This window comes from Pangasianodon hypophthalmus, chromosome 27 (genome assembly GCF_027358585.1).
Source record: "Pangasianodon hypophthalmus isolate fPanHyp1 chromosome 27, fPanHyp1.pri, whole genome shotgun sequence".
NCBI lineage: Eukaryota > Metazoa > Chordata > Actinopteri > Siluriformes > Pangasiidae > Pangasianodon > Pangasianodon hypophthalmus.
In genome coordinates, this window is record NC_069736.1 from 1,202,620 (window position 1) to 1,218,080 (window position 15,461).

The following is a 15,461-nucleotide window of genomic DNA, read 5'->3' on the forward strand; positions in this document are numbered from 1 at the left end:
ACATGCACAGTGTGTGAAACATGATATGTGAAGTGTCTAAAAATCACATGTGATGTTTCTGTGACTTTTCTTTAAGGGAAATATCGGCACATGCCTACATGAGACACCATGATTATACGAAAATTAAAAAATCAAAGTTTAATGAACATTTTCTCACATGACACACTGAGTAAGTGATCTGTAAGAACTAAGCAGTAAAGTCTGATACTAGTAATAACATGCTCATTATTATCAGTTTTGCTTGGAAATGTGCACTTTTTTAAAGAAAGCAGAGGAGTAGCTCCACCTACAGGTAGCCACATAAACCCACACACACACACACACACACACACACACACACACACATACACACACACACACTAGAAAGTCTTCTGCATTGATTTATTGTGTAATTAAAACCATCTGATCCTCCACTGTTCATCCACACAATCTACTTCTGGAAAGAATGGTAAACCTTTTAGTATTTCAGTGTAACACAACAACAACAACAACAACAACAACAACAACAACACAAATCCTACATTAATGTCCAGCTCATTAAAACCAAACCCATTCAATATGGCATTAATTTAAAGTTACCTGAGGATGAAGTGAGTGTCTCTGGCTTTCTCCCCTGCAGCCTCTGCTCCTGTAATTAATATGACAGTGAATGAAATTGTCAGTGAGTGTCACAGCACTGACACTGGACCTGTAGCGCCACCTGGTGACTGAGATAAGCTTCACAGCGCAAATGTTTGCATCTGTCATGGTCAGTGTGCGCAAAAAAATGGACCTGTAGCTGTATTTTACAATTTATCTACATGAAATATAGAAGAATTTTCTTAATCAGAGTCTGATTTAAGTATGATGATCATATAATCCATCAAGTCTAATCAAGAGTTACTTAGAAATTATGAGGTTTACATGTAGTACATCCTCCTCATGGAGAGAGTGACTTTATGCATATGATTTTATAAGAATATTTCTGTGGGAGAAAACTTCTGTATGTGAATCAAGAAACCTGAAACAAACTGGTGTGACCTTGCAGGTGGACCGTGCTTGTGGGGAAACAATAGGCACACAGTTCTCCTTCATAAACTGTATCTTTTTCACTCCAGGCTCTGTCATATCTCATGGGAAGGTGTTTTTTCTCTACCAGAATACTGAAGTGCATTGTCGAGGTTGTGATGAATATTAACTTTATTAAAAATAATAAACTGACTGAGCTCACGCCACGGTTCAAACTAAGATAGAGGGAAAATGAAGTAATTGTGGCGAGAGGCAGGGATGTGATTAAAAGAAAAAAGAGAGAAAACTCCATCTAATGAGATGATTGTTTTTAGAATTGTGTAAAAGCATGAGCCATGACTATGTAAATCAGATGATCTAGACATCTCGGCTTCGCTAGTTGTTTCAATGAAGTCTGATTTTTGGCATCCAAGACCCCTTGACTTTGGAAAGTTATTTCTTCTTTATTCTGGATTAAGAAAGTTTTGGCGTAGTTGTTAGATTGGAAAGGAGCCAGGAGGGTTGAAAGGCCGCAGCTGGACTGACTGGAGGCAGACTACACAAACAGGCCACCCAACAAAGGTAAGCATTTTTGCTTCTAGTTTAAATTGTTTATGTGGTTTGCTGAAAGTCAGCCTGGGAGGGTAAGAGCACTCATAGGCTTCTCCAAACTAAAGAACCAAATGAAGCAAGGGGTTTTTGATCTCAAAAAGGTGTAAACTGCATGCAGGATATTTTACTGTTAAGAGGGGCCTTGATGGATAAGAGTAATATATAAATAAGGTAAAGAGTACAGAGTAAAAAGAGATAGGAGAGTTTAGCGGTTGGCATTGCACTGGGAGAAGGTCTGTACGGGCAGGTCACACTAGAGGCATGTGTACACTTAAGAGAAGTGTATTATAGTGAATTATAGGGAAAAAAGACAAAAAAAATAGGGTGTACGTCTTGTGTGTTATATGTTGTTTGTTGATTTGTCTCTATCTTGCTTTGATCTAGTTATCTGTCTTCTGATTTCTTAAGTGTTGTCCCTAATTGGGGGCTCTGCAGTGTTTGTCTTTTTCCTTGGTGAGTTCCTGCTGAGCCTGGCCAATCTGACCCCATGTCACTCGCCGCGCCGGCTGTAGGTGCTCTGTAAGCCCTCTGTCACTGATCAGGCATATCATAAGTACCACACAGATCTAGGTAACAGGCTCTTAGAAGAGCTCTAAGAGAGGCTGCGGATTATTCTAGAGATGCACGTGGTTGAGTGTGTGTGGCTCAGTGTCTGTGTGTGAACCTGGGTGTGCGTGTGTGTGTGAGTTTTGCTAGACATGGTCAGGAGAGTGTTGATTCTGAGTGAGAGATTGGTTTGGTAGATTGTTCAGGTATTGTTTTGACTGCTGTTGTTGTAACCCAGATAGGGAGGCTTAATTCCTGCTGAATAATCTATGAACCTGTAAGGAACTGTACACATATGACCTCTAAGTCTCATATTTATTTTTCCGTTCCACATTATTGCGATCATAATTCATACTGAAAATACTGAGAAAAGCAATCAGGAGTGAGGAAAGAATTAATATTTCTCGCATGACATTTGATTTCAGCGAGCAAAGACTGTAGAGGGTCTGACTTTAAGACAAATCTTAGTGACTTTTAATCCGGACAAATGTCTCAGAGGACAAAGAGGAAGAGGTAGACCCACTCCTGGTCCTCGAGGGGTATGCTGGGGATGCAGACAGGCTGGACATAACAGACGTGATTGCCCCACCAATCCATGGCAACAGCAACCTGGTGGTGAAGGGGACGGATGGGTCCAGCCCTATCGACAACCTCCACAAGGCCCATTAAACCCGTGGGGTGGGCATATGCTGCTTTCTGAGCCAAAGGCAAATGTGTATTGGTTAGGACAGATAAGCAGAGAAGTAAAACAGGTAGCTGATAAATGGGGAAAGTTCATTGAGGCACAGATCCCTGGTGCGCAAATGCCAAAATCTGAGTATCACTGTACAATGATATATGATCCATCACGTGATCCAGTAATTGAAGAGAGGTGGCTGAATGGTACAAAAGGACAGAAAGTCCCCTTGGTATCCAAGTACATAATCATAGGGAAGCAAGGAGCTGCCATGCACATAGATGATTGTAACGATTTTGTTGACAAATGGTTTCAGGTTCCCAATTCTGTCCCTCATGTAACTCTTTATGTGGGAAAAGACTGAGAGTCAAAAGCCTTAGGCCCAATGATGACAAAAGCAGAAAAATGCAAATGGGATGTTACAGAGCATCCTCTAGTCTTTCTTTCAACTGACAAATCATACATTAAGATTGATGATCAATGAGAAAACACAAATGTCTCAGTTTTGGTGCATGATTTACATGCAGTTAATGAGGTAGTAGAAGATAGGCCAGGAGAAGTTCCCAATCCTCACACATTGCTAACTAATGTCCCTCCTGAGGCCAAGTATTTTACTGTGATTGACCTTTGTTCTGCCTTTTTTAGTATTCCTCTTGCTGAGGAAAGCAGGCATTTATTTGCTTTTACGTATGCTGGTAAACAGTACACGTACACTAGACTGCCACAAGGCTTCAAACATTCATCACATTTGTTCAATCAGGTTCTCAAGGCTGACAGACAGCACGATGTTGCGTTATGTGGCTATTCTGCTGATTTGCTCCGCCTCCTTGAAACAATGCCACAGAGATTCTCTCAAAGTACTCACTAAACTGACCCTAGGGGGCCATAAGGCTTCTAAAACTAAAGCTACAATATTGTCAGCCACAGGTTGAGTACTTGGGGAGGTTAATTACACACAAGACTAAAGCTATTGCACCAGCTCAACTAGAGGGTATTAGTGAAGCACTAAAACACAAGGTAGGACAAATGATGACCTTTTTAGGTATGACTTGCTTTAGTTCTGACTGGATAGAGGACTATGCAATTAAGACTGCTCCTTTGAGGGCAATCATGAGGCAGGCAAGGCCCCAAAACTTGCGTTCACCATTAACATGGAGCAACGAAGCACTGTTAGCTTTTGAATCATTGAAAAAAGGAGCTTCAGGCTGCACTAGCTTTAGCCACTCCAGATTACACCAAACCATTTCATTTGTATGTAGCCAATAGGGTAGATGGGAATGCATCAGCGGTACTAATGCAGAAAACATGTAGTGGCAGAAAGAAACAGCCCATTGCATACTACAGCACTAAACTAGACAGCGCAGCACAAGGCTTTCCTCCACGCTATCAACAGGGACTTGCTGCCCTGTACTATGCATATGAAAAGGCATCTACTCTGACTATGGGCTATCCAGTGATCATTTATACACACCATAAGGTAGTGGAATTGTTAGAACAAGGGAGACTTGTCCTAACTCAGGCTAGATGTTTAGCCTACACATCGCTTTTGACATACTTTGTGTATGGTTCATGTTTTAGAGATCATTTGGGTAATCATGCAGGGTACTCAGTACTGAGAAAACATAATGAGGATTTGTGACTGTAATTTCACAGCATTGTGAACGACCGTGCTCTGCTCAATTAGCTGAATTGAAAGCTCTCACTACGGCGTGTCAGTTAGCTAAGGGTCAAACTGCCAATATATATACTGACTCTGCTTATGCCCATGGTGTTTGTCATTTATTTGGGATTGTCTGGAAGCAAAGAGGCTTTAAGAATAGCGATGGGACACCCATCCAACCTGCTGAACAAATAGTTCAATTGATCTCTGCTATGATGCATCCAAAGCGTTTGGCAATCATTAAATGTCAAGCACACAAGAAAGGGAATGATTTTGTTATCAAAGGTAACAATGCTGCAGATTTGGAAGCCAGGAAGGCTTCTGGGGGCCAGGTAGCAGTAAAGGCCCCAATGGTTCTCATTCAGCCTGAACCCACCTTGGATGATATTGTTCACATTCAAAGTCAGGCAAATGCTTATGAACACTAAGTGTGGCAACAGAGAGGTGCTACTAGAGATGTAAATGGTATATGGCGTTCACGTGAAGGGAATATAATTGTGCCAACAGCCCTTCTCACTGTACTTATCTCAGATGTGCATGGTTTTGACCATTGCGCAAGGGGGGAGGTGATCAGAAAAATAAAACAGCAGGCATACTGGTCTCCATATTTACAGGCAATGATAGACAATTTTCTGTCTGAGTGTGAAGTCTGTGTGCAGAATAATATTAGGAAAGGAACATCAGCACCAGTAGGGCACATACCAGTACCAGAAGGACCATTCAAACATCTAGTAATAGATTATGTGAATATGGTGTAAAGTGTAGGAGGAAAGAGGTACCTGTTGGTGATAATAGACAGATTTAGCAGATGGGTAGAAGCAGTACCATCAACAGTGGTTAAGTTTTTGACAAGAGAAGTAATTCCCAGATTTCATATACCTTCTCAGATAAGTTCTGACTATGGTTCAGTGTTTGTTCAGAGGACAGTGAAGAGAGTATTGCAGCAATTGAGAATAAAACAGCAACTGGGATGTGTTTATCATCTTCACTCACAAGGATTGATGGAAAGGGTGAATGGTACTCTTAAGGTTAAGCTTAATAAGATTTGTGCTGACATAAAACTTAATTGGGTGGGTGCCTTACGTCTTACGATAATGAGCTACCGCATGCAAACTAACAGAATTATTAATCTGTCACCGCATGAAATGCTTACGGGTTGACCCATGCCTGTGCCATATCTGAAGGGTCCTTATGATGGACCACCTCTGGAGCAATTGCAAATGGAGTTGAGAGCTTACATGCAACAACTAACTGCTGAACATAAAGCTATCTATTCACAGGAACAAAGCAGAGGACCAAGAGAAGACGCAGAAGTGCTGTGTCCAGTAGTTCCTGGAGATAAGGTGTATCTGAGAGTGAAACAAACCCAGAAAGGAAGGTCCATATACAGTGGTAAGAGCAACCCCAACAGCAGTACAGGTGGAAGGTAACACCACTTGGTCAATCATTGTACTGGAGTACCTAGTCTAAGACCTAGGAGACGAGAGGACGTTCAAACTGCTGAAGAAGCGGAAGGTCTAGCAGCTGGCACTTCAGAGGACAGTCAGGAAGAATCAGGAGAGGGCTTAGATGAAGGAGAAAGAGAGCCAGAGGCAGGCCCAAGTTATGAAGAAGGGGAAGATGAAACAGGACCCACCCCAGCAGAGCCTGAGGGAGAAGCTACTGTTAAACAGATGTCTCTCATGAACAATGGCCTGCATACAAATGATGGACTGGCTGATGAGCCTGATGACAGACTGGCGCCTTAAGCCAGATTGGATTCCAGATCAGTGGCCAGCAGAAATGGATTCCAGTTCCTCAAGTGAGGACGAAGAAGAAGTATGATGAGCCATGCCCTGGGTGTAAGTGCTAGCCTAACCTCTCCCCAAGGGTGACCCTCTACGACACGCAAAGTATCTGGGTTGAAGAAGAAGTATTAAGGACGGCTGTCGAGTAAAAGTGTGCTTTTACTGCGGATTATGTTGTCTGATTACTACTGATTAGATTGATGTTTGATTATTATTGTAATAAATTCTGAGAATTTTGATTTTATGATTGATTATGTGCACAAGTTTGGTACCGATTCTGTATTCTACACAACCGTGACAATCACAGGCAAGAGCTGAACCAAACGCATGCTCATGCTTGAAACACAATAGCTGATTTATGGAGTGGGAGTTAGGATAGGGAGGCAGGATCTTTTACTCCTTCCTGGTCAAGTGTGGAGGGAGAGGTTTTGTCCTGGGCTCCACAAGAGAGCGGTTTCAGGATTTGGTCATTGAGAAAAGGAGGGAGTGATCAGAATTGATCATTAGTTAGTGTAAATGAAGAAACCGAATTGTGAGATTGCTCTCTTGAGATAGGTGGGACTTGGTAAGCCTCAAAGGGGGATGTATAGAAGAATTTCCTTAATCAGAGTATGATTTAAGTATGATGATCATATAATCCATCAAATCTAATCAAGAGTTACTTAGAAATGATAAGAGATTTAGTACATTTAGTACATCCTCCTCATGGAGAGAGTGACTTTATGCATATGATTTTATAAGAATATTTCTGTGGGAGAAAACTTTTGTATTTGAATCAAGAAACCTGAAACAAACTGGTGTGACCTTGCAGGTGGACCGTGCTTGTGGGGAAACAATAGGCACACAGTTCTCCTTCATAAACTGTATCTTTTTCACTCCAGGCTCTGTCATATCTCATGGGAAGGTGTTTTTTCTCTACCAGAATACTGAAGTGCATTGTTGAGGTTGTGATGAATATTAACTTTATTAAAAATAATAAACTGACTGAGCTCACGCCACGGTTCAAACTAAGATAGAGGGAAAATGAAGTAATTGTGGCGAGAGGCAGGGATGTGATTAAAAGAAAAAAGAGAGAAAACTCCATCTAATGAGATGATTGTTTTTAGAATTGTGTAAAAGCATGAGCCATGACTATGTAAATCAGATGATCTAGACATCTCGGCTTCGCTGGTTGTTTCACTGAAGTCTGATTTTTGGCATCCAAGACCCCTTGACTTTGGAAAGTTATTTCTTCTTTATTCTGGATTAAGAAAGTTTTCCACAACAGAAATAAAACTCCAGGAAGGAAAAATGTGAGAGTGCAATGTGAAATATAAAGCAAACTAAAAAAAACCCAAAACATTTCTTTGGTATGGACCAAAGAAATGAAGCAAAAAATCTGAAGTCAAAGGACCCAGAAGTTCTTCAGAGGGAAAAAAAAAAGTTTAAAAATGAAAGAATACGATATCATTTTCATTTTCCCCACTAGTTTATGTTAACACACACTAAACTAAAGTTCATTTATAGTGTACACACTAGTGATAATAAAGCAACATCTCAGAAATGTAATGCATGAAATGTCCATTTCTTTTAGTTTAGGGAAGATATTTATTGCTAGTAGTAGGTCTACACAGTGCAAACATGTTTTAAAACATAAATTCAGATATAAAACATAATCTCCCAAACTAGGATTCAGGAATTCAGTTAATGTAAATCTGTACATGATTGATCAGTCATCAGGATTAATCTGACATGAGCTTAGCCTATTCTGTAGAGGAATTTTAGAGCTTTATTTAATTTCCTGTATTCATATCGCTAAAGCTCTTACAGGTTTAAATGTATATGATGGATATAAAGTTTAGATCGATGATGGAATCTGTAGCTGTGGCTAGTTTTCTGTTCATACACATGCTAACTGACTGCCGGGTTGTTTAACAGTAGGTGCAGGAGGTGGCGGTGTTGAGCACATCAGGTCCATAAAACCGTAGAAGAAGAAGCAGAAGAAGCAGAACAACGCCAAACCGTAGAAGAAGAACAAGAAGAACATTCTGTCCTTAATAATATTCTCTACGAACAATAATTATGTGATTATGGCTTCTGCGTTGATTAGGAATTACTGTAAACCCCGTCACATAAACAGCAGGACTTTTTCCTTCATGTCGCAGCTCTCAGGTGAGGTTTATTCTTGTACATTTGTTTATGGCTGATTTCTTTGGCCTTCTTGGCCCTTTGACCGCGAGACGGTTTACATGATGTACGTGTTGTTGCCATGGTGATTGGAGGTGAAGGAGCTGTAACCAGGGCTGAGCGATGTGACCGTGATATCAGTATCGCGATACTTTTTTCTTTCTTTTCTCGATAGTATCGAGGTCTGAATCTTAAAGGAACAGTTGAGCTTTTATTCTAAAAATGTAAATGTTTACATGTAAAACGTTTTACTGACAAATGTTCTCGCTTTTCTCTCTCTCTTTTTTTTTTAATGTAAACAACTTACTTGTAGTTCTTTCTTATGTCACGTTTGTGTACATTAATTAAACTTAATAAAAACATTTTAAGTGTTTTTCTGTAGTCTGCTGAAAGAAACACCAAATACTGCAGCTTATTATTAGCATTTATTTTGACGTTAAGAATTTTTACAGCATAAAATTGTGACGATTTATTTTTTATTTTTTTTAACCGCCATGTTATTGACACATGCTGTGCATACACACTGTAAAAAATAATAAACACTTGTTTAAATTAATGTTCTGTATAAAATGAATATATAAAGTGTGTTTTATTTTGATTATTATTATTATTGTTGTTATTATTATTATTATTGTTTGGTTATTATGGAGTGGCCGACTTTTAGATGTTCTAAAGAATATTAGACTGAAACATTAAAACAGGAGTTAATTAAGGAAATTCATAACAGTTATAAGGCAGAAAAGTACAATATAAAAGAAAAAAAATGTGCAAAACCAAAGAGGTTTGGATTTATAGTTATTCATTTTAATTCAATTCAAGACAGAAAAGTTTTGGCACCCATCATTGCAGCTCTGATCTGAAAGTTGATTTAGGATTTCAGCCTTGTAAGGTGAGTGTATCATTTGTGAAACCTCTCTAAAGTAATTTGTACTTATAAAAAAAAATAAAAAAATTGTAAAATATTAAGCTTTTAATGATCTTAACAGCAAACCATTGGTCAGGAAATGAGCAGGAATGAAACAGATAGATAAAGTAATTTAGTATTTGAGAGCTTTTCCCTTTGATTTCTGTAAATGTTTAAGCCTCATGGCTCTTGATGAGCTGCATCAGGTGCGACAGAGAACCAAATAATCACTAATCTTTTAAAAAAAAAAAAACTCAGAAGATATTTTTGGAGCATTTTGTACACGCAGACACGTGTTAGATTGAATTTTACATCAAACATTTTAATCATTATCATGATTTTACCTTTGCGTACAAGAAGACTATAGAAGTGAATTTCTAGATTTTCCTCAAACAGTTCATCAAAAGTAAACGAGTAAACGGAGACACAGGAGCTCATCTGTTTCACTCCTGCTCATTTCCTGACCAGTGATTTGTTCTTAAGACCATTAAAAGCTTCATATTTGCCATTTTGGGCTCGGCCCCCTTTTTTTTTTTTTTTTGCCCAGGAGTGTACTTTATTTAAAACAACAACAACAACAACAACAACAGTACTATAAAGGAAGGGGGTGTGTTTGGTCCTGCACACTTCTTTGACGCATTTGAGAAGAGTGAAGCGTGAGTGTGTAGACGTGAAATCAAAAGCACACGTGTGAACTTTGACTCGGGGACTTTGATACAGAATGGCGTCTGAGCATCTCTGTCCTTCGAGAGCAGAGAAATGGAAGAAAATGCAGCTTCAGAGTGAGACGAAAGAACAAAACACAGGTACGGGGTTTTATAACTTGTATGTTAAAGTGCAACTGTGAAGTTCTGCGAGAGTTTCGGGTTACGGAGAGCAGAGGCTAATGTCGCTCAGCTTTAAATAAACACAACAGCTTTAAATAAATACATGTGCCTACAGGAGCAGAAGGAAACGTGTAGAAAGCAGTTTACTGAGCTGTTCACCTGAACGCTATAAACGCCACATCTTTTTCTCTGTTGAATAACAATATACACTCACTGTCCACTTTAATAGGAACACCTGTACACCTGCTCATTTATGCAGTTATCAACACGGCGTTTCTACCCACTGAACTGTCGCTCACTCAGTGTTTTTTGTTTTTCGCACCATTCTGTATAAACTCTAGAGACTGTTGTGTGTGAAAATTCCAGGAGATCAGCAGTTTCTGAAATCCTCAAACCAACATCCATGCCACGGTTAAAGTCACAGAGATCACACTTTTTCTTCATTCTGATGTTTGATGTGAACATTAACTGAAGCTCTTGACCTGCATCTGCAGGATTATATTTTGCTGCTGCCACGTGATTGGCTGATTAGAGAACTGCATGAATGTGCAGGTGTACAGGTGTTCCTATTAAATTAGACAGTGAGTGTATATATAAATAATAAAAAGGCATCCAACAGCGTTAAGACAGATTTATGGGACACAAAAGAGGCTCAATCTCCAGAAAAGCAGATCCACCATTGTGACTGTAATGCACAAAAAAGTGCTGTTTTTTCTGTTTAGGAGTCAGAAATAAAAGTACGGTCCAGTATGCCACGCGTCCCGACCTGCCCAAGCTCGCCTACAGGAAGCTGAAGGGGAAAAACCCGGGAGTCGTCTTCCTCCCCGGCTTCGCCTCCAACATGGACGGCCAGAAAGCTGAAGCTCTGGAAGAGTTCTGCAAATCTCTGGGTCACTCGTACCTCAGGTAACCGCCGCCGAGTTTTATAACTGTTTTACTGCATCAGCTCAGCGTTTCTATAGTAACAGCTCGCAATCTGTTACGCTGCACGTAAGCTGATTAAAATGGATATATTGAAGATTTCTGTGAGGACATGTTTACTTAACCCTTTATGGAAGGAGTCTCCAGTGTCAGCACTTTGGAACAGAGGTAAAGCTGTAACTTTACGTTTTTTGGACATCTGGACAGAAGAGTTTATGCTTTTTTTGCAGATTCTCAGTAACATGACAAACTGCTAAAAAAAGACAGCTGGTGAGGGAACGAGTGTTTATAGCTATTTTAAGGAGCTGACTTCCTGTTCTCACTTATGACTCTCATCCTTTAATACATACAAAATGTCAGTGTTGGCAAATTGCTGCGGTGTAAGAGGAATAAAACACTCAGGGACGTGCTGTTATAGGAAAATAATCAACTTCAGTGTGGTAACAGTAACTCCGCTTCATCACGCCACCCAGTAATTCAGTATTGTAGTGTAACAGCGTGACATGGAGTGTTTTATTATTTAAATAGTGGCAAGATATTTCTGGAATCTGACGCTTAAATATAATCAGCTCACATCGCTGCGATCAGGTGATCTATGGAATAAGATTTTTCCGTCCTCTCAGGTTTGATTATTCGGGCTGCGGAGCGTCGGAGGGGAAACTGACGGACTTCAACGTCGGCACGTGGAAGAAGGACGTCCTGTACGTGCTGGATGAGTTAGTGGAAGGACCTCAGGTGAGACAGGAAGTGAAGTCACTGTCATTACACTGAAAAACATCTAAATGTCACGTTCAGGTTTAGAATTCGACTGGAATAAACAGCCTTCGTGTGCAGAGTAATCAGAACAGAGTAAAGTCGATCCTCGTGACATTTTTTATCAGCTTTATTAAAGAATGTGGAAAATCTGATCACGGTGTGAACACACTGAATCCCTTAATGATCAGATAATCAGAATTTCTGCGTACGCTCTGTGATTGTCTCTCTGCATAAGGTATAAAAGAGTTATGGTTAGGATTAGGATTATCATCTCATCATTTTTTTTTTTGTATTTTATCCTTATCAAGAGACTTTTTTTTTTTATTAATAAAGTACTTTGCAGCTGCTCTCTTGATTTTGATTTTTCTTCATATACATACATATATAATCAGTCATATTCCACACTGTTTACGCTTTTTATTGCTGCTTTTAGATGCAGATTTAACAAACCAGTCACTAAATAGTGTGACTCTGATCAGCTCAGTGTTTACGTTCATGGAAAAGGACCGAGATTATACAAGGGTGCCAAAACTTTACACCCACCCTGCAGTTGCAATGCAGTGGCAGAATTTAAATGATTGTTTATTTATTCATCATTGATTCCGAAAACAGAAAGCATATATCTTTTATTTAATTCATTATTTCTCATAATTTCTGAACTAAATTACGCTGGAGCATGGCTGTGATTTGGTTTATTAATTTGTTGCAAGTGTTTTGTGTCAGGATTTATTCTTAAATGTAAATAAATAAAATGAAGAGACAGAGCACTGAAAAGTCAGTCGTTCAGTGTTAACCGCACATGCAGTCCATCAGCTTGTGAAGAATTTAGCTAATGTACTTTTTAAAAACACAATTACATTTTATATTTTAAAAACTGTGAATTACGTCATATCATCTGGATCACGTCCTGATTTCCAGTGGAATTTACCCGTAAAGGCGATGGAGTGATCACAAAGTGCACTGAGGAAAGAACGTGTGTCTGGTTTTTTCCAAGATGGCCGCCACTGTTACAGTGTTGAGCCAGCGTTAGGGTTAGACCCTCATGTTTACACAGCTCTCATGTCTCTCGTGTCTTTCTCTCCCCGCTGCGTGACGTTATCCTGGCTGTAGATTTTGGTCGGCTGCAGTCTGGGCGGATGGTTGATGTTGCTAGCTGCTCTGGCGAGACCGGAGAAGGTCGCCGCCCTGGTGGGCATTTCCACAGCCGCAGATCATTTTGTCACCGCCTACAACGAGCTTCCTATTCAGGTGAGGACGGATCTAGAGAACACACTCTCATCACTCAAGCTCTTTTAATCCGGGTTTACGCTGTGCGGGTTTCAGCCACGGTTTGCTGTCACGTGTTGTAAAGAAAGTCTTTGGTCGTGAGATCAGCAGTCTTAGAAGGCAGGATGTTGCATTAATCACATGATCAGCGGACGATTTGGAAATTTCAAGTGCGAGTGTTACTACAGCGCTAATCTAAAATCCACCAAAAGGAGAACAGCATAGAGATGACAGTGAACTCAATTCAGTTCAATTTTATTTGTTTTGCTTTACAGAAATAAATACATTCAAATTAAATTAAATGAAAATAAATTGTAAATGTGTGAACTCAGCTACAAATACGGTAGTAGCGAACTATAACTGAAACATGGGATTTAAAATAAAAGGAGCAGTTTGTTGAATCGTGGCAGCAGAGAGAACGTCTCATCACTGTTTTATCACGAAAGCGCAAAAAAGGGACGGAGAGAAATGGAGGATGAATTACAGCTTCCAGGTTGATAATTAGCAAGCTCTTTTTAGACACGTCGAATATGTTTACGATCATGATGTCGTTAAAGTTCACGTTTTCCCGAAACCCGAGCGCTTACTGGTGTTTACGCGAGCGCGTTTTCTGCGCTGACTGATGATGTAAGCAGAGCGTAGTCATGTTCTTTAATCGCAGGTCTATCGTTAGAGGAGCTTCGTTGTATAGAGAACACGCGCTATCACGCAGTCTGTTACAGAATTTGAACAAGATTTTATCGCGATCATCTCGTACACTGTGACGAGTAATAACCGTACAGCGTAAAAGCGGCTTGTGATCATGGTATGATATTGACGTGTGTCCTGCAGACGAGGAAGGAGATCGAGGAGCGCGGGTTCTGGTTGTTTCCCAGCCGCTACAGCGAGGAGGGCTCGTACACCCTGAGCGTGGACTTCCTGCGGGAGGCGCAGTCTCACTGCGTGCTGCAGTGCCCCATCCCCGTGTCCTGCCCCGTGCGGCTCATCCACTGCCTGCAGGACGCCGACGTCCCCTGGCACGTGTCCATGCAGGTGGCCGAGCGCGTCCTGAGCAGCGACGTCGACGTCATCCTGCGCAAACACGGCTGCCATCGCATGTCCCAGAGGGACGACATCAAACTGATCGTCTACACCATCGACGACCTCATCGACAAGCTCACCACGCGGGGGTGAACCGCACAGTGGGCGGGGCCTCCACTCCACAACAATGGACGTCCGATCCAATCAGGGCTCAGCGTGGGCTTGATTTGAGGGAATTCTCTGTGTCCTATTCAGTAGCTAGCTTGGAATTTCGGCTAGTTTGTACAAATATCACTGCTAGATTGTAGCTTTTTCTTTAACAAACACTTTATTCACATTTTATTACACACACGTTTGAGTGTTACATTGGTAAATCCACCACTCATGAATATCAAACTGAGCGCTAGCTACTTAGCAAAAAGCAACACTTGCTCCCTTGACACAGGATTCAGCTGCTAGCTCATTATCTAGCAAACAGTCATAATGATGACATATTGTAATGTTTATTAGCTAGCTATGAATGTTCAGGTTCTGCTCTATCTGGCTGCTTGCTAGCTATTGTAGCTAATTGGCGGAACTAATTAACATTAGCATAAATATCATGACATCTTTTTAGCCACTTTTATTTTGCTGATACACAGAGACTGCAATAATTCAGTACCACGGCTTTTGGTTACTTTCACTTCGCACCAAATTTATCTAGACGACCTTTGACCTGTGAATTCTCAAACCTTGGTCTCTTGAGCCAATAGAAAACAAGAAAAGATTTTGAGCTTTTTGTGGGATAAAAAAAAATGGAGGAAATGCTTAATTTTTAGGTAAAAAAGAAAAAAAACCTACTTAGCTAGCTAGCTAAAGTTACATCTACGTTCTCTCTAATATTCCATAATTGCTGGTTTTAAATCACTAGTGAGGAAAATATCGTAGCGTAAATGCGTGAGAACTAACATAAGTTTGACGTGTGAGACTCGACGTTATCACGTGAGTTTGTGTGCGCTCTAGAGTACGTTATAATGAGTTAGCTATATGCAAAATTGGAATGCGTTTTTTTTATTTATTTTTTTTATTTTATTTTTTTTTAAATAATCATTTTTGCATTAAGAGGCTGTTCAGTAAAAAAAAAAAAAAGGATTGCTGCACTGTGTATCACTGTTTAATGTTTTATTTCAGTATGTAAGCGATTTATATACTTTATTTTTTTATATATTCAGTTTTTGTGTTGCTTTTTGAGCAGAAACGTTGTTTGATTTGTGTTTTTTTATGTTAGTAATAAAATTGTTTTTTTTTTCGAGATCAAAGTGTATATTCTAAAAATAAGCAGGAAAAATCTTTC

General features: G+C 40.0%; 1 protein-coding gene across 4 annotated transcripts; it reads left to right on the forward strand.

Moving 5' to 3' along the window:
• The first annotated feature begins 7,865 nt into the window (after positions 1 to 7,865).
• abhd10a (abhydrolase domain containing 10, depalmitoylase a) lies at positions 7,866 to 15,203 on the forward strand. Of its 4 annotated transcripts, none has more exons than XM_034300869.2 (7): positions 7,866 to 8,419; positions 9,254 to 9,323; positions 9,886 to 10,144; positions 10,888 to 11,071; positions 11,710 to 11,821; positions 12,953 to 13,090; positions 13,940 to 15,203. In XM_034300869.2, the coding sequence occupies exons 3-7, from the start codon at positions 10,060 to 10,062 to the stop codon at positions 14,279 to 14,281; spliced, it is 861 nt and encodes a 286-aa protein (XP_034156760.1). In that variant the 5' UTR covers positions 7,866 to 8,419; positions 9,254 to 9,323; positions 9,886 to 10,059; the 3' UTR covers positions 14,282 to 15,203. The 4 variants fall into 4 exon arrangements, with proteins under 4 accessions (XP_034156760.1, XP_053086267.1, XP_053086266.1 ...); XM_053230292.1 differs by having other exon boundaries at positions 9,258 to 9,323; XM_053230291.1 differs by lacking the exon at positions 9,254 to 9,323.
• Positions 15,204 to 15,461: the final 258 nt, after the last annotated feature.

Excerpts from the sequence above, each read along its gene's own strand:
- abhd10a (XM_034300869.2), top strand. The coding sequence starts at position 10,060 with ATGGCGTCTGAGCATCTCTGTCCTTCGAGAGCAGAGAAATGGAAGAAA. Across the intron at positions 11,072-11,709 it reads CTGGGTCACTCGTACCTCAG|GTTTGATTATTCGGGCTGCG; the intron begins GTAACCGCCGCC and ends CCGTCCTCTCAG. Across the intron at positions 11,822-12,952 it reads AGTTAGTGGAAGGACCTCAG|ATTTTGGTCGGCTGCAGTCT; the intron begins GTGAGACAGGAA and ends TCCTGGCTGTAG.